Below are 27142 nucleotides of genomic sequence, written 5' to 3'. Positions count from 1 at the left end.
TTTTCCTTATTCTAATAACATCAGAACTATGTTAATATTTAATGGTTGCTATACCATTGTTTGCACATTACTCTTTTACTTATTGAATGAGCCCATATGTGATTACAAATATGTATAAATAGTCCAATTGAAGTCTTTCTTTTTATACTTGTTCGGCAGTCAGCGTGCATCACATGTAAATATAATAGTAATTTTCATTTATTTATAATGAGTTCAGGATTAAAGCGTTCTTAAACCCAAAACCAAAAATGTAATATAATGCAGCTTACTAATCATTAAATGTGGTGGCTGCATCAGTTTTGTTTTTTTTTAGGCTTTTTCCCTCTGTTTTCACCTGGTGATCTGGCCAGTAATACACCTCCTGTATTAGAGGGCTCCACTCTGGATGAAGGAGCACAGGGACACATATAGACAGCAGCATATTCAGTCTGGAGGGAGGTGAGTGTTAGATGTACTAGCAGATTTAGATATACCAAAATATTAAAGCCAAACTCCTTGGGATAACGGCTTTACAAAAATGGTTTGTTTCATCCCTGTACCTGCTCCAAGAGAGCTCGTTCTTTTGAAAAATAACAGACCTATTAGCCAGATCACCAGATTAAATTAAAATACAGAAAGCCTAAAAAAGAAAGCTATTGCTGCCATCTAAGAATGGGTAAGCTGCAATATAAAAAAATGTTTGCTTTTGGGTGCTCCAATCAACAAAACTGCTTAAAGTGTTTTTTTTTAATGACCTGCAAGGTAATATCATAATGTGCTAGTATGCATCGCACATTATGTGACACTTACCTTAAAACAAAGCCCTCCAGCAAAGCACTGTCACTGCTGGAGGCTGATTCCATCTTTACCAACCTTCCAGGTATGCGGGCTCCAATTGTGTGACTGGCCAGAGCCGCGATGATGTCACTTACCGCACAGGAATCTGACGTCATTGGCTGCATATACAGTAAATATCTCCTAGACACTGCACGTTTAGGAGATATTTACAGTACCTATAGGTACGCCTTATTATAGGCTTACCTATAGGTACAAATCAGAGATGGCAGTTTACTCCCACTTTAAAGAGTTGTTGTTTGGAGTACTAGGGAGAGAGTAAAAAGACTGCTGCATTCAGTGGTTCGGCAGTGGTTCGGCAGTGGTTCGGCTCTCTGGTGTGCTGCAGGCACAGGTCAGAGTCTTACAGTTTAATCAAGAAACATTCTTTAATTGTTATGCAAAACAAGTATACAGAAACATAATTTCATCTAGCATGTGTTTTGCTTAGCCTCACATTGATGATTTTTGCTTAGGGTGTGGTCGCAACACTTCATGAAGGAGATGAGTTTGGGAATCTAGCTATAGTGAATGATTCTCCAAGGACTGCTACCATTGTTTCTCGAGAAGATAACTGCCACTTTCTGAGAGTGAGCAAGCAAGACTTCATTCGCATACTTCGGGTCAGTAAATATACTCTGTATGGAATGCATTTTATAGATCTATCTATCTATCTATCTATCTATCTATCTATCTATCTATCTATCTATCTATCTATCTATCTATCATGAATGATAGCACAGACCTGTATAGGGAACTTGAGTCTGTGCACGGTGAGGGACATCTACTCAGACAAGATTGTGAGGTAAGGAGGTGAAGAAACCCAAAGTTAGATGAAAATATCTGCTAAAAGATAATAAAATTAACATTGTCTTGGCCTTACTAAAGCTTTATGAAATGGAGGTCATTGGCCACAGGCAATGTGGGAAAGTCTTTAGTAATGTAAGCCTTGAATTTACCAGACTAAAAATACATTTTCTGAAAAAACACCCAATGCATTTAAACAAATTCAAAGAAAGGGTTAGTCATCTGAGGCAGAAAGACAGTAGCTGAGGGTAAGTAGCTATAATTGTGCCACTAGTTTAGGCAACGTTCTGCATTCCTTGCCCCCCAGTGGTCTATTATGGCTTAGGCATGTTCGCATCCTAGTCCCAACCCACCTGAGCAATCCCGCCAGAAAGCTGTCAGTGCACACCGTCAATCATGAGCAGCCTAGTCAGGGCGTGTTTATGTGCAGCCGAGGGCCGGGAAATGTCTCACTGATTGGTGGTGTGCAGTGACGGCTTCTTGGTGAGATTGCTCAGGTGGGTTGGGACTAGGATCCGAATGCACATGAGCCCATCCCTAATTTTACTATAAAGCAGTTAGTATTTGTCTTTGTATGGCTTTTCTTACATTTTGGTATGATACGTTTTTTTCTTGTTTTGGTTCTCAAATTAAGAAGTTTAACAGCCCCGGATCTAAATCTTCCTAATATATATATATACCTACAACCTGTCTTATAGGATGTTGAAGCTAACACCGTACGTCTAAAGGAACATGGCAAGGTGGTATTGGTGCTAGAAAAAAATCCACAATCATCTGGCAACAATTTACAAACAGCAGAACCCGGAAGTCACAAGTGAGTACACCAGATGGCAATAGATTAGCTGAGACCATACATGGAAATTTATAGTTCATTTACAGTGGGGGCGAAAAGTATTCAGACCCCCTTAAATTTTTCACTCTTTGTTATATTGCAGCCATTTGCTAAAATCATTTAAGTTCATTTTTTTCCTCATTAATGTACACACAGCACCCCATATTGACAGAAAAACACAGAATTATTGACATTTTTGCAGATTTATTAAAAAAGAAAAACTGAAATATCACATGGTCCTAAGTATTCAGACCCTTTGCTGTGACACTCATATATTTAACTCAGGTGCTGTCCATTTCTTCTGATTATCCTTGAGATGGTTCTACACCTTCATTTGAGTCCAGCTGTGTTTGATTATACTGATTGGACTTGATTAGGAAAGCAACACACCTGTCTATATAAGACCTTACAGCTCACAGTGCATGTCAGAGCAAATGAGAATCATGAGGTCAAAGGAACAGAGACAGAATTGTGGCAAGGCATAGATCTGGCCAAGGTTACAAAAAAATTTCTGCTGCACTTAAGGTTCCTAAGAGCACAGAGGCCTCCATAATCCTTAAATGGAAGATGTTTGGGATGACCAGAACCCTTCCTAGAGCTGGCCGTCTGGCCAAACTGAGCTATCGGGGGAGAAGAGCCTTGGTGAGAGAGGTAAAGAAGAACCCAAAGATCACTGTGGCTGAGCTCCAGAGATGCAGTCAGGACATAGGAGAAAGTTGTAGAAAGTCAACCATCACTGCAGCCCTCCACCAGTCGGGGCTTTATGGCAGAGTGGCCCAACGGAAGCCTCTCCTCAGTGCAAGACACATGAAAGCCTGCATGGAGTTTGCTAAAAAAACACCTTATGGACTCCAAGATGGTGAGAAATAAGATTCTCTGGTCTGATGAGACCAAGATAGAACTTTTTGGCCTTCATTCTAAGAGGTATGTGTGGAGAAAACCAGGCACTGCTCATCACCTGTCCAATACAGTCCCAACAGTGAAGCATGGTGGTGGCAGCATCATGCTGTGGGGGTGTTTTTCTGCTGCAGGGACAGGATGACTAGTTGCAATTGAGGGAAAGATGAATCCGGCCAAGTACAGGGATATCCTGGACGACAACCTTCTCCAGAGTGCTCAGGACCTCAGACTGGGCCGAAGGTTTACCTTCCAACAAGACAATGACCCTAAGCACACAGCTAAAATAACGAAGGAGTGACTTCACAACAACTCTGTGACTGTTCTTGAATGGCCCAGCCAAAGCCCTGACTTAAACCCAATTGAGCATCTCTGGAGAGACCTAAAAATGGCTGTCCACCAACGTTTATCATCCAACCTGACAGAACTGGAGAGGATCTGCAAGGAGGAATGGCAGAGGATCCCCAAATCCAGGTGTGAAAAACTTGTTGCATCTTTCCCAAAAAGACTCATGGCTTTATTAGATCAAAAGGGGGCTTCTACTAAATACTGAGCAAAGGGTCTGAATACTTAGGACCATGTGATATTTCAGTTTTTCTTTTTTAATAAATCTGCAAAAATGTCAAAAATTCTGTGTTTTTCTGTCTGTATTGCAACCATTTGCTAAAATCATTTAACAAAGAGTGAAACATTTGAAAAACAATATTGGAGGGTTATTTTTTTAGGGGGGAGCAGGTATTTAGTTTTGTTAGGTACCTGCTCCCACTTCCGCTGGAATCGTCTAGACAATTCCACCAGAAGCTGTCCCCTCCCCCGTGCCCGCAACCTCGGGCGGCTGAAGGACCATTGACAAGTGCGTGACTAGTGCATGCGCAGTGGGAAGCCATCTGTGAACCAACAAGGAGTCACAGCTGGCTTCCCACACTAGACATCCTGGCACCAGAGACCCAACGAAGAACCAGCTCAGGTGAGGATGGCCCTGGATCCCTAAGCAGGTAAGTGTCCTTTTATAAAAAAATCAGCAGCTACAGTATTTGTAAAAACAATAGCTATGGTTATTTTTGGTAGATAGTTAGAAGAGTTAAAAAATATTCATAGGATGATCATATATCACATTATCCACCAGTTTTGTGCTAATGAATGTAAACACCCCAACATAAAGAAATAATCAGCTTATTCCAGAGCCCATGTAGATTTTAGTACAAATGATAAGAAGATCAAATGTAAAACGAGAGAAAGTTAATGTTGTAAAATCTACTTATAATTGGATGGATAAGAGATGGATTAAGATTGTTTGATATCCAGAATAATAATCTGAGAATGCTGAGCCATTTGCAGCAAAATGTTATGATTTATAAGTCCAATGTAAAAAAGTTTACCATAGATATATCAAAGAAATAAAATATCTACTTCTCAAAAAATATGTTGAAGTACTTTGTGGCTATATTGTTATGTAATTAAATATAAAGGTACAGTAAAAATTTATTTTTATGGGGTCCGTTAACCTTTTGACCTCCGGAACGATTTTACCCCCTTCATGACCAGAGCATTGTTTGCTATTCCGCACTGTGCTACTTGGCAATTGCGCAGTCATGCAACACTGTACGCAAATTATATTTTTATAATTTTTTCACACAAATAGCGCTTTCTTTTGGTGGAATTTGATCCCCACTGGGTTTTTTATTTTTTGCATTTATTCTTTTATACTAGTAATGGCAGTTATCAGCGACTTATAGTAGGACTTTGATAGTGGGGCGGCCAATCTGACACTAACTGATGCTGGCTGGGAGGTACACTAACTGACCAACTGACACTGACAAGAATAGTAACACTAATACAGTGATCAGTGCTAATATTATACACTGTTACTGTATTAATGATACTGGCTGGGAAGGGGTTAGTATCTAGGGGCAATCAAGGGGCCAAATGTGCACCTAACAATGTTTACTATGTGTGTTATATGCTGTTTTTACTAAGCGATCTTGCTGTTTTTGCCCTGCTTTGCAAGGAATAAAAAAACAGCAAGGTCACCTTTACAACACAGAACTCCCTTCCCTGAGCTGAACAGCAGGTGCAGGCGATCAATCATTGGCCAGCCCCCGCTGATCGGCTTGTGCAGTAATAAATCACAGCACGGCCAGGGCAGCACGCGCACGCCCCTTACCTGGAAGCTCCGATCACGTATGATAGAGGATGGAGATGCCACCCTGCTGCAGTATATCTGCGTGGGGCAGTCCGCAAATGGTTATTGAGAACTTTTTTTATGTTTTAAAGAGAAGCCCCTATTATCTATATAATAACACAGAAACCTCTGTATTTTTTACTGTAATACAGTCAGGCTGCATATATTGTAGTATACAGCATATGTTTTTATTTCTGTCTATTTTTACATGAAATCTTGCAGCAACGATTAAAATATCCTGCAGTGGCAGCACTGTGGGGAATCAAACCACTGCTCTCACACACAAACATTGGCTCAAGTCTAAAGCGGTCCAATGCTCCCCCTGCGCACTGCTCCAATCAGCAGCACTGAAGCTCCCTGAGAAGTGCTGCTGATTGGAGCAGTGTTCAGAGAGGAGTGTTGGACCAATGGTGACCTGAGGAACATTTACAGTAATAAATACAGAGACTTCAATTGGGGTTAAACATCTCTTCCTGTCTGTTCTTGTGCATGACATGCTGCAAAGCCAGGCTGGTCATCAAGAACCTTTCTACCTGATGACTACGTTTTTTTCCTTACATCATAGGATCTAGGGCAGTTTAACCTTACAGTTACTACTAGACAATTTGCATAAACATGAGCATACCCCAAAGTAAATTTAATACCAGTGCTGGAAGCTTCCATTCTGTTGGCTGGTAACCTGTCAAACTAAAACAGCGGACCTACACAGTTATTTGGTGCAGGTGCAGTAACATTAAGCAAGAGGCTTGCCATCTTGACTGGTCATCATGCTCCAAGATACTTTATGACCAGCCTGACTTTGCAGAAGTCCATAAAATTAAGTAGATGGATGTTCCATTGAGCCAGTTACTACTTTTGTTTAGTTCCTGCGTACTTCTTTTCAGTACTTGTAAAAAGTCCAAAATGGCTAAACTTTGTAAGAAACTCAAAGTAGAATTCCAAACAAATGTAAAATCCTTCATTCTATAAAGTACGGCCATAAGATGCTCGTTGACAGATGCCTGTGCTTTCTAATGAGAATGGTGGCCCTCTTGGGAGAATGGTGGCCTCCCGCACGGGAGTGCTGAGAACAGGAGCGGTCACAGAACATCATCCAGTAGGTGTCTGTACCACTGCACTGTTGATGTTGAAATTCATTTTTAGCTTTTACTACGCAGCACTGGTAAGGACTGCTTTGTCTCCCATTTTGGACAATTGAAAAATAACGTATTTTCCATTATACTATAGAAGAACACTCAGTTTCCAGTTTCCTTTTGTGATTCCTGAATTTTTCATCAGATTCCCCTGGTGAACTTATAGGATTTGGACCATCAATGTTCTGAATAACCCCACCTTAATTATCACTACTTTAAAAATCTGGAATACTGTATGTTATGTTAAATAAACAAATTCAGTTATATCACTGCGCACTTGTATACTATTGTTTAATGAGAGCATTGTACCTTCTAGGTACACAGTTATGTCTGGTACAGCTGACAAAATTCTGGAACATTTGCTGGAAACTATGAGGTTGGATTCAACACTCAATAATTCTGAAGGTAATAATCTCTATCTAGGTAATGGCATCTACTAAATAGGCTTTATTATTATTATCAAACTTTGTGCTTAGAAAATGCTGTTGATGACCTCTAATTTTGAAAATACTAGTTGCCTAGCTATCATGCTAATCCAAGGGCTTTATTACGCTGTACTTCCTTAGTTGCTGACAAGTACAAACCAGGAGTTCTGAATTCAAGCTGAATTGTTCCAAGTCAGTGATTTAGAAAATATGGAAATGATTGTATCAGCATGGCAGCTAGTGTTCTTTAAGGTGGATCTGACTAAAAATGTGCTAGGTGTCAATGGGGCGGTAAAAAACGGCCATTGAGGTCAATATCTGTCAAATTTGTCCATTGACATCAATGGGACTGCGGCACTGTATTCCCATTTAAAATCTCAGTTTAGCAAAAAAAAAAAACAATTGTTCAGTAGGTGGCATTATTGTCTACCGAATGCCTGCAAGCTCTTATAAGGCATTGCTGCTCTTGATTTCTAGACTCAGGAGATTTAGAGTGAAATTTGGTGATGTCACCACTGTGCTGCTCACTGTTCTCCTTCATGGAGTTTAAGTTTAAGCTTACCTGGGAACCTGCAGTGCAAGGATCTGTCTGCTTAAGCTTTATTCATTTGGTAGGCATTTGCTTCCTCCACTTCTCCTTTTGCTTCTTTAATATTCCATCACCAGTCATCAGATCACCAGTTATCAGCTGGTGGAACATGGTAGGGTAAGTCAGTAATGAGGAAGAGAAAAGCTGCAGAGAGCCCTTTACTTTCCTCTTTGTGTGCACCCTTTCCACAGTAGAGGTCATCTTTAGCTATGAGAACTGTGGCACCTATTCAGATATGGATGTTCAAAAGAAACTTTTCTATACTTTACAACTGGTTTAAACATATTGAAATTTAGGTTTTCTTTTTTGTATTAACATTCTATATTTTCTTTCAGACACCTTTGCTGGCGATTTCCTCTTGACTCACAGCATATTCATGCCAACGGCTCAGTTCTGCCAAGCACTGCTCCATCAGTATCCTGGCAAAATATGCAAATAAGCTGCTTATTGCAAACAATCAGTTTCCTTTTTAACTACACCTATAATTGGAAGATCTGACCTTAAAGTAGAACTGAAGTCTCTCAAAGAATATTATATATTATACCGCGATAGATTGTGTATTAATAGACAAGGGGCAACCATCTTTCGGTACTAAACAAGATGAAGTCATAAACAATTAACTTGCAATGCCTCTTTGTAGTTCAATACTGAAGTGAGAAACTCTGAGGCCTTGCTCTGAGCATCACTGAGGTATCAAGTGAGAAACATAGCCACCGAGGATCAGGCAGTGCTTGAATATCTGTAATAATTTTTTTCAAAAGACCTATTGCAAATGTAAGGTAAAACACTTTACAAAACATTATAACATTTCGAGCTACAAAATATGATTTTTGGTATGAAAGTTTAGATACACATATGGTTCTTAGGTGCAGCAACTCCACCTTACACTGGCTTTCAAAAATCAACTCCAAACATAGGACCTAAGCTAAAGTCTGATAAAAACTCACCAGATCAAATCCATTTCCATGTAATAGTGTATAAATGGGCTCACCTGATAAACTTTTAACAAAAGCCAAAAACATACGGCTTGAACTGCTCTGTCATCCTCTGCCAACTGGTGGAGTGGATTGCTACCTCTAAGCCATTTTCAGTGTGGTCCACAATGCTCCCGCTTGACTGCCTATGTAACTTAACTTGGGTTTCTTCTTTCATCTGCAGATCCCAATGCTGATACAGAGATACATATCATTTAGCAAAAAGTAGAAATAACAAACCTGGGAGATAGAATATGTTTTATTTCAAGAAAGCAGGTCACATGTAATTTTTTATCATTTTAAAATTGACAATTAGCAGAAATATTAAAGTGGTTCTAAAGGCAGAACGTGTCTTTACCTTCTATGTATTAAGGTAAGAAAAAACCTTCTGTGTGCAGCAGCCCCCACTAATACTTACCTGAGCCCCATTGTGATTCATTGATGTACATTTGGCTCTTCAGGGACTCTCCCTCCTCATTGGTGGAGGAGCCATTGGCTCCCGCTGCTTTCAATCACAGTAAGTGACCCAATGAGGAGAGAGAGGGGGTGGGGCCGAGTCATGGCTCTGTGTGTGAATGGACACACAGAGCAGCAGTTTGGGAGTGAGCCTGGTTGGGTGCCCCCATAGCAAGCTGCTTGCTGTGGGGGCACTTGGCAGGAGGGAGGGGTCCTAGAATAGGAGGATCCGGACTGCTCTGTGCAAAATCACCGCACAGAGCAGGTAAGTATGACATATTTGTTTTTTTTTTTAAAAGACTTTAATATCACTTTAGGTACTGTAAATAGAATAATCCAAGTTCCACTTAAACAGGCATTTTATTAAAAAAAAAATCCAATCTGTAAGTGTAAAGACCTCTCATTATAATTTTGTTATACTCAGTCTTGCCTGACTGTCAATACTTTTCTTTTTACCTTAAACTGTTCTCAGTTTCAAACTCCGTAAATAAATTGTAACGAACCCAATGAACCAGATGGCAGGTACTGCCTGATTGACCATTAGATTTGAAACTAAAAATAGTCAGGTAAATATCTCATGAATAATGTCTTGAACCCCTAAAATTCAAGTAAAGAGGTGTTCCTAATTAAAAAAAAATAAAATCTTTGCTTCCGTTCTCCAAAGTTATTAACGTCAAAAATGTTTGTCCTTTTATGATGACTTACCTTAACAAAACTTCAGATTTAACATGGAGCCATCAGCAGAGAATGAACCTGAGAAGGCCACATACTCCTTTTACAAGAAGCAGAACATTATACGACTCGTCAACCTCTGGGTAGAGCTTTATGGTCAGTTGCTGGAGGCTGAGCCATATGCTAAAAGCTTTCTGGAGGTGAGAAACTTTAGTATGGTGCATTTCAGCCTGTGCCCCTTATCCATCACCATGCCTGGGCACATTTGTAGAGGACTATTTCTAATGTATTTTCTAGGAAAACCAGATCTATTATTGGTTATACTAGGGCAGATTTTATAGGAGACTACAAAACCTTTTTTAAAAGACAAAATAAAATTTACACTAATAGAATTTTGTTCTACTTTTTCATTGTAGGAATATTTTTTTCCTAATCATTAGTAAAGGTCAAATTGACATTCATTTTCGAGTAAAGTGACAAGAACATTTTAACCTCCCTGGCGGTATGATTATTTCAGATTTTAGGTGCTGAAAGCGGTACAATTATTTTGCACAGAAATTTGGCGTTTCATATTGTAGGCCTGTAATTCTTAGGAATAGTTCACTTAAATCTGTCCAAACAAGAGTCTAGTAGACATCCCGGGTATGATAAAGTTTGAAAAACGAAATAAAAAATTATAATATAATAAATAACTATAAATAATTAAAACACATAATAATATAATAATAATAAAAATTATATAATAATGTAATCAAATCAAAAACACTGAAATTTGCACAGTTGCAGAATTTTAGCTTTTATTACTTTTAGTGTTTGATGACGGATCTCCCCACAAATCACTATCGCTCAATTCTGCAAGTGATTATAATTTATTATCGCTTTTTTCTAGCTGGTCTAAAACCACTTTTGATGTAAAGAGACAGTTTTGGTTGCTATGGACAATCTCCAGTTTCCTGGCAGAAAGAACAGTTTTATATATATAAAACTGCATGCAGGACACTGGACAGACCACTAGGGACAAAGGGGATGTGTAGTTATTTGATACAGTACTGTAATCAGTAAGATTACAGTATGCTGTATCTATACTGTGTGTTTCACTTTTGAATTTACCGCCGAACTCCGTCCCCGTGCGTCGCAACGCTCGCAGGGAACGGAGCTCGGCACTGTGAATCGAGCGAGACACAGCGGCTCGCCGATCACAGCGGGGAGACATCGCAGGAACCAGGGGACAAGGTAAGTAATCTCTTCCTGGATCCTGCGATGCAAGCCCGAGTCTGGCTCGGGGATACCGCTTTTGGTATGTAAAATCCACCCCGAGCCAGACTCGGGAATACCGCCAGGGGGGAGCAGAATGGAATATTTTTCTTGAATATACAAATTTCTAACAGTGTATGTGGTTTTAGTTCGGTAAAGTCCATTCATTCCTAAATTGAAAAGGAAATGAAATGTTGAAGTACTTTCGAACAACATTTGAGTGTACTGAGAATTTTTGCACACATTTACCTAAAAAAAAAAGCATATACATTTTTGTTCAAAAGTCTACTAGAATATACCCAGCTAAAGTTTTAGAGATTACTCTACCTGTGTCTGTTGTAGCAGGGTGACCCCATGCCACTCGGTAGCTTGGTGTCTGCTGGCTTCATAATAGACCCAGAGTTAAAGCTCAGGGCCCCACCCCCCCGGGGCGAGGTCGGTGTGTCTGATGGGAACCGTGTTAGATGCTGCCCTGCATCAAGGTCAGGTTGGGTCAGAGGAAGGCCCAAGCCTGAGAGAAAGTCCAGGAGGGAAAGCGCAGCTAGGGAGCTGCAAGGAAAGACGCAGAGCTAAAGTTCGGCATCTGTGCATACCAATGGGATGCATTTGATGGTCAGGATTCAGAAGACCAAAAGGTGTTCGATGGTCAGGAAGACCCTGCAGATGTACTCAGAGCAGTAAAGCTACCACTAGAGAGCCAGGAGGCTGAATGTTATGCCTTTGCAGTTATAGTGAGAAGAACTGCCTGTGTGGGAAGAGCTATCTGTATGAACTTTGACTTGCTTTTAAATAAAAGTGGGCTGCCATGCCCTTAAAAATACAGTTGTGGACTGGTGCAACTCATTGTAAATGCACCTACCACTTGAGTTTAATCACCCCAATCTTACACTGTGTTAAACTGGGATAGGAGTCCTATATATAACATTTAGCCCTACACTGTAGCATCTTCTAGCTATACATAATAGTATTTTTTTTTCTCATTATGAAAACTGCAATCATGTGCTGTATCCAAAAGCAACTATTTAGTTTAATGTATTGTAGTCAGAATACTGAAACCTCATCTGTGATTGGTTGCAGCACATTATTGCCCGTAATTATTTATTATTTAATACTATTTGGTAATTATTTCTATATTGTAATCAAATCCATTCTCATTCAAATTAAAAGAAACTCTCAGAATACATCAGTAGAGACCCTCGTTTACTTACCTGTTTGAAGGAAAACTTCCAGGAGAGACGGAAGAACAAAACGTAAGTGTTTTTTACTTAATGTGAAACTTTAGTCTGAAAATGAAGTCATGATAGAACACTTCAGTCTGGCCCCTTTTGAAGGTATAGATATGAAAAACATTAAAAAGAAGTGTCTATACTGTTTAAAATCCAGTAAGGCTCTGTCTCACCCTGCCCTGCACAGCCTCAGCTGTCTGGTGTTCTTGGCACTGTGCCAAAAACCAGAGCAGTGAGGGAGTCTCACTAGAGGAAGATCTGCTCAGAGCTTTAAGATTTATTGTTCCTGGGAGGAGGAGGGGCGGGGGAAGCAACAGGAAAAACTCAGACTGTGCTGAGGGGGGACAGATTAGGGATTAGGGAGAGAGAATAGAACAGCACGAGAGGTGACAGAACAAATTCTGCTGCCAAGGACACACAGAACAGTTAAAGTGGAGTTCCACCCAAAAATGGAACTTCCACTTTTTGGATTCCCCCCCCCTCCGGTGTCACATTTGGCACCTTTCAGGGGGGAGGAGGGAGCAGATACCTGTCTAATACAGGTATTTGCTCCCACTTCCTGGCATAGATCACTGCGGTGATTGCAGTGACCTACACCACTTCCACCGCCTACCCCGTCCTCCCCCCGCTGTATTCTGTGAGACACAGAATACAGCAGGGACCTGAGAGGACGCGCAGCGCGGCTCATGCATGCGCAGTAGGGAACCAGGAAGTGAAGCCGCACGGCTGCACTTCCTTATTCCCCTACCGAGGACGGCGGCGGCAGCAGCCGAGAGCCGAAGGACGGATCGGCTTCGGCTGCCGACACCGCGGGATCCCTGGACAGGTAAGTGTCCATATATTAAAAGTCAGCAGCTGCAGTATTTGTAGCTGTTGGCTTTTAATATTTTTTTTCCAGCAAAACTCCGCTTTAAACTTACAAGGGTAGTATCTTATCTTATCTGCAAATGCACACATTTTAATTACAGAAAGTAACAAATAGTTTTTGACATCAATTAGAGGGGGAGAGTTCTTAGTAAGGAAGCGCCTGCTCTATTATAGAGAGAAACTCCGCGCTCAGGATAGCAGCAATATTATAACAATTTTAAACAGGTTGCAGCCTCCCCTAATCAGTCCCTAGAATGGGACTGAAGAAAGTAATGATGTGCAGATGTGGGGTTGGTGGCGCTACCTACTGGCTAAAATATAAGGATAAATATATTGGCAATGTGCATGCCAGTGGTGAGTGCATGTACGGGAGGGTTAGTTACCCTGATAATTCAGGCTCCATGCATACATACCAATGTGCAAAAAAATAAAAAATAAAAAATTTTGCAATACACAAATAAAAATAAATATTAGGTGAATCCCAATAAACCTCACATATATATGTGTGCATAAGAATAACCTTGAGAGATAAGCCTCATGGGATCCATGTACCATCAAAAAACTGTCCAAAAAATGAAATATATATATACATTATGTGCAAAAATGTATAAAACCCAAAACCAGCAAAGTCCAGTGACACATATGTGTAGTCATAAACCATAATAAAAAATCAGCATGAAGATGAAAAATATAAAATATATATGAAAAAAATATTATTTGTGAAGTTCCAAAATAACCAGCAAAAAACAAAAAACAAAACACAAGCAAAAAACAAAAAAACAAACTAAGTCCAAAGTGCTCAAGTGACTCTTGTGTTCAGAGAATCAAGTGACTTCTGTGCTCCCCCTGATGGGTCTCTACTCACCAGCTCCCTACACCCCTGCAGGGGTAATGGGCATGTAAAGATAGCCTGGGATGGTTCCTGGTAACTCTCCTCGTGGTCCGCATGTGGTATCTGTGGTCTGTAAGGCCTCAGCAGCTCACTCCACTCAGTAAGGATATCCAAGGAAGTCTTCCTGGTCACTTTTCCCAAAGTTGATTCGTCAGCTGTTCATAGTTAGATCCTCATAGAAAAAGATAGGCCTTCCATTGTGTAGTATTTTAAAAAAGTATTTATTAAAAGTTGTAAGCAAAAACAAAAGGTGTCCCTGTACAGGGAGACCTAAAAGCACAATGAATCAGGCAATCTGTAAGGGCACTGGTTCACAACTTGCGCTCCACCTGCGTTCCAGCCCCTACTTCCGTACCGGAAATGAGGTAGTAGCGTAGCCACACCTAGCACCTGCTCTAGGCTTCAAGAAAGTGGTGGTCTTTGGCAAGAAGAAACAGAAGCAACGCTGAAGACACTATTTTGATAGCATAATTATTAATTTGGAATGCATGCATTTTTTTTTTGTTAAAGAACATTATTTGTTATCAAACTTATGGGTAAAGTTCCACTTTAAATGACAAATCTATATTTCTTCAGACATATATGAAAGAAAGTCAAGCATTTGTATTTCCTAGACAATATATTGCTCTAGCAATGTTACCTTGGGTAGCCACATGATCTGAAGTGTATACATTCTATTGGCTTTTTGTTTATACTGGATGTGTTCTAATGCCTTTCTAATGAAATTAAAATGCATGTACATAAAATAAAAAAAGATCTTTGTTTTTAATGGAGTCGGTTAATGATTATATTCTGATTTGCAGCACGCATACTGCATTTTTGGTGCTTGACCCAAACCTCACCATTCAAATGGGATCTTTCAAAAACACAGTGCATCTAATGCTTGCTATACATGTTTCCATAAATGATCAATTTATTTTCTGATTGATCTCTTCCAATAGGAATAATCAATCTATAGTAGGCAATCCATTCAATTGCTATGACACACCCGGGGAAGAGGATTTCAGTTGACAGTTTAGATATGATTTTAACTTATGATCATAAATTATGGATCGCATCTCTGTTTCTACCATGTAATCTCATAATCTGATCGATCAAAATACAGTTGTTTTCATGAACAATATATCTCAGTGCTGCTGATTGATACAAAACAAGCAATAACATTCTGCCCTGGCTGATCGACTCCAATTTAAATCAAGTCTAAATTAATCGAAAGGCAAGTTATGACTGTTTGATTATTGGCGGATTTAATAGTTTTGATCAAAATCAAACATTGACAGGATAGAATAAAATTAAGCATTTATGGCCACCATAAGATGTTTTCTGTGAGCAAGTCATAAGTATATCTGTCTTCCATACAGTAATAATTTCAACTGATCACTGTCTAATCTTTTTAGGCAACTTTAAAACTTCTATAGGAGGGCTTTGTAATATGAATTGTTTCTCATTCAAATGCAAAATGCAGCAGAAGCTGCATTTAGCCTGGTTTGCTATGAACACCAGTAGATCTCAAGAGGACCTGCTGAATTCTAAGAAACACAAAGCAGGTCACATGCAGCCTCAGAATGGTCACACTACTCAACTAAAGAAAAAGAAATATTGAAACCTTCAGAATGTTGTTATAAGTTTACTTTAAATGCATGTGAAACAAAAAAAAAAATCAAAGTCTGTCTACCTTTATGCACTCAATACTAAGCCAGGTTTGTGAGCTATCATGATATAACAAGGAAAATCAGATAGAGCAGGATGGAAAAAAACTATATAGTCAAGGTCTGTGCCATCTGTGATACACCTTTATGACCACTCAAGATTTGGTCGCTTTTGGAGATCCAGTTTGATAATGGTTTTGTATATATTGCCATTCTTATGTAATCTAGAAACATATGTCTTTCTCTGATCTAATTCCAGACTGGAGATCAGCAATGGAAACGTCTCTCCTCAAATAAAGGTATATAAATGTCAATAGCAAAAGCCTGTGTCAGTAGATATGAATAGTTGAATAGTTGACACTAACTGTTTAGTCTCTGCTCTGTTCAAATACATACATTTTATTTAAGTTATATAAGAGGCAAATTTAAATCTGATTAGTCATCAAAATACAACAATTATTGCGTCAAACACAGCCACATCTGATTGAACAAAAGAATCTGAATATGAGAGTATCTAGGAACTCATTTATTAAAGTATTCAGATTCATAATACTTATTGTTAATTATTACTCCAAAGGGAAATTATTAGGATAGAGTTACATTCAAGGAAGACAACACAAAATCATAATAATGAACATTTTTATGTTCATTAATATTAAGTATTCAAAGTATTTGAATGATTTACCTGTCTTAGGCTAGGTTCACATTTATATGGTTAGGGGAAACGCATCGATCTGTGCATGCAAATTGCACTGCCCTTGCGGGTGTTAATACAAAGTTAACAACACCTCAAACGCAGGTTGTGAATGCAGTGGATTTGCCTGCATCAGATCACACCGGGTCACATTGCACAAAACAACAATGTGATCTGGTTTTGGTAAGGCTCAAGAAGGTGCATGCACTTTTTTGGTGCGATGCGGTGTGATTTGAGCCCATTCAAAGCGAATGGGCTCAAATTGCATCACACTGAATCGCATGTGAATTGCACGGGAATGCAGCGCGGTTCCTGTGCAAGTCACATGCAGCTCATAGTGTGAACCAAGCCTTACCACTACCAGCAAATTGTTTTCAAGCCTACCTTTAAAAAAGCACATAAAACAAAGGAAACACAGGAAAATCTGACAAATGTAAAATATATTGCATCTGAAAAACTGTCTCTTACGCTCATGTTATGGATTGGCATTAATAAATGTGTCCTGTTTTTTTTCTATTCTTCTTCTGTGCTTCATCATCTGGATGCACTGAACAGAGTAGTGTGCATTGTCTTATAATTAACCTTGTCTCCATCCAACAGGTTTGCAACTATGGGAACCTTCTTTCCACTGTAGATGACGACCACTCCAGTAACTCTTATACTATTCGAGTCCAAGACAAAGGTAGGATGACATGTTAAAGAAAAAATCACTTTCAATGAGGTTTGTGTTAATATACAATGCATTACAAAATTTACTAAAGCTGCATAATATTGTGTGTTTATCCATCTAATGGGCTAAATTACATTTTCACTAGCCTGGACTATAAAGTTTAGGAGAAGACAGACTGGCACTTGCTATATTTTAATTTGTTTGCTGCATCCAAAAATGGTTAAATATAGTCTGGGGAACCCAGTAAATTCTTAACAACACTTTTCTGGCAGTAGGTCTCTTTAGAACTACCTGAGCCCAATTTCAGGCAAGCATTTGTGCCAGTTTCAACAACATGGGTGACAAATTCATCTTCCCACACTGTGCTCTATCCCTTGCCCCATTCAACTGTCAGCCAAGAAAGAAATGCCTTGAGTCACTGCGCTGGCAAAAGCCTGATGGGGAACTGAGACTAGTTCCCCATCAGGCTTGCCTTATTTTTGATTGACAGCACATGGCAGTGGGCAGATCCAAAGCCCCTATTGGACTGAATAACAGCTATGAATCTGCCCACTGTCGTGCAATGCCAAGCAACAGCAAGGCAGACCTAATGGGGGAATTAGTCTCTCTCTAGTTTCCCATAAGGTTCTGCCCACCTCTACTAAAAAACTCCTTGGCTGTGCGGTTGTCAGTGTGATGTTCTCAGTGGCCGAGGAGGGAGGGAGCACACTGAATAAAGGACACTCCAACCTCAGTGCAAGGTCCCAACAGATTTGTGTACCTATCTCTGACATGTACAAGAATTGGGAAGAAGCAATTACAATTATGGTTCTGCGCCCCAATGGAATTCTAAAAGGTGTAACTTTTTATAAATTCCCACAATGTGTTTTGATGGTTGCTCTGACTGAGTCTATAAATCCTGCAGTAGTGGGTCAGGATTCTAAGAATTTATGTCTGGCAAGCAAACTCCAGCTCACATTAGGAGTTAAGATTAGTTACTTGCAGACTACATCCTAATAACAAATCCTTTCTCTTTGCTGGGATAGATGGGCCTGTCAGGTGGGTGGAATTATGTCTCTTTCTTTGCTCTTCCTCTCTTACTCCCTTTTCCTTCCTCCTATTCTCTCCTAAATTTGCCCATTGATGGATTAATGTCCTATTATGACTTAATGACTAATCGTGTAGCGCCCTATTGTTTTTGTGTCTGCTATCTACTAATACAAAATGGAGCAGAATCAGGCACTTGCACTGCTCCACAGAGTTAGCAAATATATCCCCTTGTTCCTGTTCTTGATATTCTTTGCTATCTTCCTTTCGAGGCTAAATTCTGATATTAGGGTTTGCTGCACCTATCATACATGTTGTTAACGTAAGCCTTTTTTCTTTGTGTCTTGCCTGCGTTGCAAGCTCTATTTGCGTTACCATCAAGGGCTCATGGTTGCGTTGTTACCTATTTGTATGTTAACCTTCAATAATAATATTGAAACAGAAGGAGTTAAGGTTCAGAATTTGTGCTGAATTTATTTAGCTATCTGTGGATATGTAAACAGACAATTATAGGTAATCTAATTGCTGTGCTGTAATATACTAATTCTCTTCCAGTGCCCTACGACATATATCTGCCAAATCATTCTTGTGTGACCACTATGTTTGCTGTAAATGCAACTGTACAGGAAGTGCTATCAACCCTGGCCACAAAGACTGGCTGTAGCAAAGACCAAGTCCTGGTGAAAGTCAACTCAACGGGAGGTGAGTTACATCATAGCTCTGAGGCGGTTCCTGAACTTCTATGAACATTTTAGGAAATAATTTAAACAATGTTAGATTTAAACTAATATGTATAATACACATAAATTACCATAGTTTAAAATGCAAAACATTGTGTTTAATGTCATATTGTAAAATACACATTAAATTACTCCATTAGAGGGATATGAGTCTTGTGTTTATTAGGTCCTCTCCCTCCTAAACTCCCCTACTGTATATGCATAGTATCTTGAGATGCCTAACTCCGTACTCTAGTGAACTAGCTGGTTGTTCCACAAGCTGGCATTTTTTTTGTGTATACTTTAAACTGTATATCTGGGTGTGGAATGTGCACCCAGAATATTTGATTGTAACTCTGTTTAAACTTATAAAACTTAAATATACAGAATTAAAAAAAAAAAAATAACACCATAAAAAGTAACTTTAGAAACAAAAGTTAAACTACACATGATCTTGCAGAGAGGCCCAGCCACAGTTCAAACAAAATCTGTATTAAATGGACACTGTCGTGGGAGATTAATAAAAGCTGACACTATTGAACTCTCCATTCAGAATTATAATTTACTGGCTTTCATTCATTACAGCACGCATATTGCGGGACAAAATTATACCAAAGTAAGAAATATTGAGACATCTAGCATTTGCAAAAGGAGGCCCGCATTGCATACTTTTCATGTTACAACATGCCGACACACCATTTTCTGTCCGTTTAGTCAATCTTTTGCCCCATCTTCTGCCTACACCATCTTTTGTCTCATGGTGTCCGCGCTCCCTTCTTTCCACCTTGTCCACACAATCTCTCTATTGTGACCAGTTACTGCTCAAATCTATCTACCTCTTGTCCACTCTGCTTTTGTATCCCCCATGCCACTTGTATTCTTCAAAGTAAGCAGTTTATTCCACCTATCTGACCTTTTTCAGTGTAGTGATAGTCAGACATCAGCAGTTTTCCCACATGCCACATTGAATTGATTCTCCCACATGCCACGTTTTATAGGTTTATCTGACAATGCTCCAGTTTTCCTGATATAAATTCTTATACTGTATTTTAATGGTATCACATTAGTACTGTATTCTTTAACTATTCAAAAGTTGTTAACTTATAAATGTTATTTTCTATATGGCAGAAAAAGTATGTCTAAAACATGAGGACATTGGAGCATTCACATCTCTGGGTTTGAATGAGAGGCTCTTTGTCTGTAGTGTTCAAGAGTTGATCACACTGGTAAGTAGAAAATCTGATTGTATACTTACAATTATGAAGGAAGACATTTTTATCCAATATCTGTTTCAGCAGTAGTCGTTTGAGTCTTAAGTGATTTTAAGTGGCGCAGCATTTTACCTGTTTAATGGTAAGCATTCCAAATACAGGAAGACAAACAAAAAGAAAAATAATTTTACACTTTAGATGCAGATGGCCTCATAAAAGTCCAAACCGTATTTAAACATTAATAGGTCCACGCGAGGTAGATAAGATACACAAGCTGCTCAAATGCATTGTAGATAACAGCCATGAGTCCAAAGTTTTGAGATTGAAACTCAACTCTGGGCAAAATAAAAAGAAGAAAATAGCCTTTAGGGTTTATTTTCAGTTTCAGTAGTTTTTTTGTGATAAAGATTTCCAACACTGATATGTGTAAACACAAATAGAATCAGAGGTATATAAAGCAATGTACAAAACAAAAATACTTAGGGCAAAGACAACACAGTATAATTATAGTTTGAGAACCACAATAGCTAGGATCAACCCCTCTACACTTCTTCTTACAGTCTGGCTCAATTATTGGGTGTAAAAAAAAAAACAAAGTAGGGTAATACAGCAAAAAAACAAAAAGAAGGGAAGGGGGAGGGGTTGAATGAAAGGGCAGGGTGGGGTTAAGGGAAAGGAATGGGCAAGGTCAGCCAGAGGGCCATCACACTTAAAACCATCTCCCCCAAACTAAATGGATATTATATGGTCTATAAGGAATCATCAAAGTCACCAGGGAAACAATGAGTAATTCAAGGCATAAAACCTTTCTATATTACTTAGCTTTGTTATGGAGTATAGCCACCAGTTTTTTATGCGCTAAATACCATGTCATTTTTTTCTTGACTTGTGCAACCATTGGGGTGTCAGTCCATCATGCTTTGGCAAATGTGGCTGCTGTAAAAATGAAAGATACAAGTCTTAATTGATTAACAGTGCATCCTGTTAGTTTGAGGTTGAGTAGGGCTTCATATGGCATCTTAAGGATGCTATTGCCCAATACAGTATATATTAATATATTAATTGACTCTAATCCTAAACCTTGGACATTCCTACCATATATGAGCTATTGTATCTACTTCTCTGCAGCAACTAACAAAGAGGTTTAAGTTGCCCTGTTTGAGCCTAGGCAGTTGTTGAGGTACCATGTACCAGAGAATTAAAATGTTATAATTAACTTTGATGAACATGGTATTAAGTGATATGTGGGCTATCATGTCCCAAATCTTGGACCACTGGTATAACTTTAAAGAGCTCTCAGGATCCCATAAAGAAATATAACATTTTGGGGGACATCTTCCTTGAGGGAGCTGTAGATTGTAGAAATAATACCTTCAGATAAGTGATCGGGGAGGCATGTACACATCTGGAGTGTATAAAGACTGTATAACCAATAATGCTTTTAAGTTACTAATAAGATTGTTCTTTGTCATCATTAACCATCACCCATCTGTCCAAATCAGTGGTATATTTAGTTTTTTTTAATTTTACTTTATACTTTTACCTCCCATGGTTTATGCTTCTTGTCTTATCAGACTCCTCTTCCTGAGCAAATGGGCCCAAACAGCAGTAGCTACGATATGTTGGATCTCATCAGTTCAAAAGACCTGGCTCAACAGATGACAGAAAATGACTGGAACCTGTTTAAGAGCATTCACCAGGTACTGTAAAGCTGAATTACAGTTTACTGTATCTGTGGAGGTTTTGGAGCAAGGGATTCAGATGTCTGCACGTTATCTACACTTAAAAGGACCCTGTCACTTTGCCTTGAATGGGCCCCCACCCACTTTTACTCACCTTTGCAACAAATCCCCACCACTTCTTTCTTCATGGCAGCAGATGCAAAATATACTGTGCAATCTCTGTGTCGGAGCTTATGAGATTGATGATGTATCTCTCTCCCCATGTGATTGGATGCTGCCCGAGCAGTGCATCAATAGAGTAGAATCAGTAGATCATGTGTTCCCCTATACCCAAATGCACTGGATATCTTGGGGTGGTTGCAATGAAAGAAGGAGAGGTGTAAATGACCTTTGGAAGTGAATAAAAATGAATTGGAGGAGTCGGTGCAGTCTAGAACTTTGCTATGAACGGCCCTGAAAATGTATCATAACTGGAGATAACATTTCAGCCAAAGGGGATTGGTGCTTCTAAGTGAAAGAATATTATTTTTGCAGCCAGAGTGCTGTGTGCACTAACTTAATGGTGTCTAGTCGGCAGATAGAAAGAGTTAAAATACTCATACGCTAAGGATTAGCAGTAATGTGTGAGACACCAGTGTTTATATATTGATTACTGAGTTCTGTTAACCTGTCCATTAGTCTTACATATTGTAGGTTTGCTGCCGGCATTTATATATTGTAACCATGTTAGCGAGAAACTAACAATGAAATATAGGGTTTATTGCACAGATCAGGTGAATCACAGACATGCCATGCTATTTATTTTATGTTGCATTTTAAGTGCCATGAGCAGCAGGAAACTTTTGTTTGTAGGAGTTTTTGAAACTCCTTGGGTGAAAGGAGCTAATGATAGAAGCACAGTGTAAATCCAGGCCAAAGCGGGAATAAAAATTGGAGCACAGTCAGACATTCAGAGGACAGGTACAGGGTTAGAAGAAACCAATAGGAGTATTTTGTGTTGCCAGCTGGTAGAAAATAGCTTTCACTGGAGGACAAGGATCTGGTCTTTGGGAGAGACTTTAAAGTGGTTGTTAAGCCACACTAAACTGTATACACCATCAGCACTGCCTCCTATTGCAGTGTCCCCCTCTGTGTTTGATTTATAAAAAATAAATCCTGCAAATACCTAATTTCACTGCCGAGACTGCGATCACATGACTGGCCTGCTTTCTTTTTTCCTCCTCTGAGAGATGCAGCGGGCGGGGCTGAGATTCATCTGCTGATGTCACTCTGGAGGGGAGGAGGAGAGAAGGAGAGAGCTGGCTGGTCATGTGATTGCAATCCGACTCTTAAATAAGGTATTTACAGCATTTATATTTATAAATCATTCAAAGAGGGGGATACTGCAATGGTAGGCAGTGCTGATGGTGTATACAGGTTAGTGTTATAAGAGCAGCAGGAGGGGGGAGGGGCGGCTCACATACAGACTGAGGGGAGGGTGGAGGGGGACACAGGAGCAGAGAGTAAAGCAGATAGCAGGCTGCTGATGACAGAGGCACGTAAACTGACCACGGTGACAGGACTCAGCAGCCATGATACCCCGTGGTCAGTTTACAGAGGGGTGGGGAGAAACAGACAGGATCAGCCAGGTTTTTTAGGTGTTACATGGGGCCAAATGACACAGGAAAGCACTGTGTCATATAACATGTTTTAAAGGAGCAGGATCCGTTTTTTTTTTTTTTTTTGGGTTAACAAACACTTTAAAGATTTGGATAGACTTGTGCAGCAGAGCACCCAGTATGTAATCCTTTGGATTGCCTAACAGGAAAACCATAAATAGGAGCAGTCATAACTAAGAGTACCAAGATACACATATGTACAGGAACAGGAGGCAAAGCTAATACAGGTAGGAACAAAGGATCAGGAGCCAAAGCTAATACAGGTGAATTCACAGTACAGAAGTGCCTAATGCAAACTAAGAAAACGGATGCTGAAATGCGAGAGTTGGTACAATACTCAGATGCTAAGGTGGAGCACTAAAATAGCCAAAGACTCAAAACAGATGAGACAAAAGTAAAATAAAGCATAAAACCCAGTGTTACAGAACAGTTTGTCTTGAGTTGAGAAGTTAAAGGGGGAAATTAGATTTAACTTTTGACAAGAAGTCAATTCACAAAAATGATTAAGTGAGTTTTTTGTATGATAAAATACTGCTAACTTCTATCTGTCTTCAGTTGTGCGTTTCAATTATGTTTCTGTTGAGAAAAGCAGAAAATGGGGCCATGGATTTGAAAATAAAATAATGTTCCATGAAAATACTAATTACTGAGTGATAGAGTCAGCTAGAATATAGTGAGTGGGAATTTTGTTCTCATAATATAGAATAACCTGAACAAACGTTATACTATTTGGAATCCTCAGATAACCTCAACCTACAATACAGGTAATGTCCAAATATCATTAGCCTGGTAGTACTTTAGATTATCCCAATCTTGCCAGTGTCACTTTTTGTTGGACAGCTTGTTCTGCATGTAAATAAAGAGAAAAATATACAGGCATGTGAATTAATGAGCTAATGAATATACTGAATTCTGTCGTCGTGTGTGTGTAAAGAGCATCTGATTTTTTTAAACTGTACTCAGGATGTCTACAGCACTCATTATATAGGTTTTCATTTACTTTTAAGGTGGAGCTGCTGTTTAATACATATGGGAAGCAGAAGTTCCGTCACTCAACAACTGCTAATCTAGAGCGGTTCATAAGGAGGTTTAATGAAGTCCAGTTTTGGGTGGCAACTGAAGTGTGTCTGTGCCAAGATGAAGAAAGGAGGGCACTGCTTCTACGCAAGTTCATCAAGTTGGCAGCATAGTAAGCAACCTTGTTCCATCATGGGGTTAATAGTCTCTTTTAATCTCTAAGCCATGCCCTATTTCTCGTTCCTAATGGTAAAACTATTCCAAGCACAATCTGGTAAACTTTGTGAACTGCATCAATAAAGGCACAAAAATTCAGGTCATGTTATCCCTCAAGCATCTATGCTAGCTTGGATTCTCTTTGTCTGGGTAGAGACTCAAGATGGAAGATTTCTGTATAGTTCCAGATTAATTTGATGATATAGTTGTTTTTTTATATACATGTACTGTCTTGAAGAATCCTAACACCTGAAATTGTCTGGGGCTGCTTGCACAAAAAGCTCTTACAAGATCAGAAAACCTTCTAAAGTAAAACTTGTTTTCAGTGGAACCATGAACATAGCTGTAACCCTTTGGGGGTCAGAAGGAGGATAGGATTTAGGGCCTTTGGCATTTTCAGCTTAGTAATAGAATCTACCACAAGCACAAACAGAGCGTTATTTTGATCACAAACCATCCCAGGTTACATAAATTTACATATCAAAACAAACTCAGTCTATCCCAATTACATAATTCAAACACTAGAATTATTTCTACGTGGCCAATTTTCATAAGTGCAAAATGTATTTAAATTAGAAATGTTTGGGTCTGGTACTGATCTAACAAAGGATTCCACCCTGACAACCCTTGTATTTTATGCAGTGATTGTTTGGTGGTCAGATTATTCCATCTGATTGTCATCTAATATGCGTGGCCAGTTTTAGCATGGGTGACGTTTTCCAAGGCATACGAACATTAATGGAAGTCCAAAACCTTCTAACTGGAATTCCTCATTAATTTTGCTGTTATTGTTTTGCAGCCTCAAGGAGCAGAAAAATCTGAATTCTTTCTTTGCTGTCATGTTTGGTCTCAGTAACACAGCGGTTAGCCGTTTGTCCAAGACCTGGCAGGTAAGTCAGTCATAAAAAAAGTATACTAACTGAAATTCACTTTACAGTTGCTAAACCACTGGCAGAGATGTAAAGCATGCACAAAGTTAGATGTCTACACATACAGTGCCTTGCAAAAGTATTCACCCCCCTTGGCTTTTTAACTATTTTGTTACATTACAGCCTTTAGTTCAATGTTTTTTTTAATCTGAATTATATGTGATGGATTGGAACACAATAGTCTAAGTTGGTGAAGTAAAATGAGAAAAATATATACATAAACCTATTTTTCATAAATAAAAAACTGATAATTGGCATGTGCGTATTTATTCACCCCCTTTGTTATGAAGCTTATAGAAAACTCTGGTGCAACCAATTAACTTCAGAAGTCACGTAATTAGTGAAATGATGTCCACCTGTGTGCAATCTAAGTGTCACATGATCTGTCATTACATATACACACCCTTTTGAAAGGCCCCAGAGGCTGCAACACCTAAGCAAGAGGCACCACTAACCAAACTTTCCCATGAAGACCAAGGAACTTTCAAAACAAGTAAGGGACAATGCTGTTGAGAAGTACAAGTCAGGGTTAGGTTATAAAAAAATATCCAAATCTTTGATAATCCCTAGGAGCACCATCAAATCTATCATAACCAAATGGAAAGAACATGGCACAACAGCAAACCTGCCAAGAGATGGCCGCACACCAAAACTCACGAACCGGGCAAGGAGGGCATTAATCAGAGAGGCAGCACAGAGACCTAAGGTAACCCTGGAAGAGCTGCAGAGTTCCACAGCAAAGACTGGAGTATCTGTACATAGGACGACAATAAGCTGTACGCTCCATATAGTTGGGCATTATGGCAGAGTTGCCAGAAGAAAGCCATTACTTTCAGGAAAAAACAAAATGGCATGTTTTGAGTTTGTGAAAATGCATGTGGGAGACTCCCAAAATATAAGGAGGAAGGTGCTCTGGTCTGATGATACTAAAATTAAACTTTTTGGCCATCAAAGAAAATGCTATGTCTGGCGCAAACCTTACACATCACATCACCTAAAGAACACCATCCCCACAGTGAAACATGGTGGTGGCAGCATCATGCTGTGGGGATGTTTTTCAGCAGTTGGCACTGGGGAACTGGTCAGAGTTGAGGGAAAGATGGATGGTGCTAAATACAGAGATATTCTTGAGCAAAACCTGTACCACTCTGTGTGTGATTTGAGGCTAGGACGGAGTTTCACCTTCCAGCAGGACAATGACCCCAAACACACTGCTAAAGCAACACTTGAGTGGTTTAGGGGGAAACAATGTAATTGTGTTGGAATGGCCTAGTCAAAGCCCAGACCTCAATCCAATAGAAAATCTGTGGTCAGACTTAAAGATTAATGTTCACAAGTGCAAACCATCCAACTTGAAGGAGCTGGAGCAGTTTTACAAGGAGGAATGGGCAAAAATCCCAGTGGTAAGATGTGGCAAACTCATAGAGACTTATCCAAAGCGACTTGGAGCTGTGATAGCTGCAAAAGGTGGCTCTACAAAGTATTGACTTTAGGGGATGAATAGTTATGCACATTGACTTTTTCTGCTATTTTGTCCTATTTGTTGTTTGCTTCAAAATAAAAAACATCTTCAAAGTTGTGGGCATGTTCTGTAAATTAAATGATGCAAATCCTCAAACAATCCATGTTAATTCCAGGTTGTGAGGCAACAA

The 27142-nt window shown here is 39.4% G+C and overlaps 1 protein-coding gene across 1 annotated transcript in view; it reads left to right on the top strand.

Annotated features, from left to right (window-relative positions):
• RAPGEF3 (Rap guanine nucleotide exchange factor 3) overlaps positions 1–27142 on the top strand; it is a 184337-nt gene that overhangs the window by 133211 nt on the left and 23984 nt on the right. The window contains exons 9-21 of the mRNA XM_073613650.1: positions 1290–1436; positions 2319–2434; positions 6981–7069; positions 8014–8092; positions 9830–9980; positions 12202–12284; positions 15928–15967; positions 16963–17044; positions 18614–18760; positions 19906–20003; positions 21563–21688; positions 24336–24517; positions 25361–25451. Of these exons, the coding sequence (XP_073469751.1) occupies positions 1290–1436; positions 2319–2434; positions 6981–7069; positions 8014–8092; positions 9830–9980; positions 12202–12284; positions 15928–15967; positions 16963–17044; positions 18614–18760; positions 19906–20003; positions 21563–21688; positions 24336–24517; positions 25361–25451 (1431 nt within the window). The remainder of the gene's footprint in view (positions 1–1289; positions 1437–2318; positions 2435–6980; positions 7070–8013; positions 8093–9829; positions 9981–12201; positions 12285–15927; positions 15968–16962; positions 17045–18613; positions 18761–19905; positions 20004–21562; positions 21689–24335; positions 24518–25360; positions 25452–27142) is intronic.

This window comes from Aquarana catesbeiana, linkage group LG02, assembly GCF_042186555.1.
Source record: "Aquarana catesbeiana isolate 2022-GZ linkage group LG02, ASM4218655v1, whole genome shotgun sequence".
Lineage (NCBI taxonomy): Eukaryota > Metazoa > Chordata > Amphibia > Anura > Ranidae > Aquarana > Aquarana catesbeiana.
Note: the sequence above shows the minus strand (reverse complement) of the source record. Positions and strands in the feature narration are given on the sequence as shown.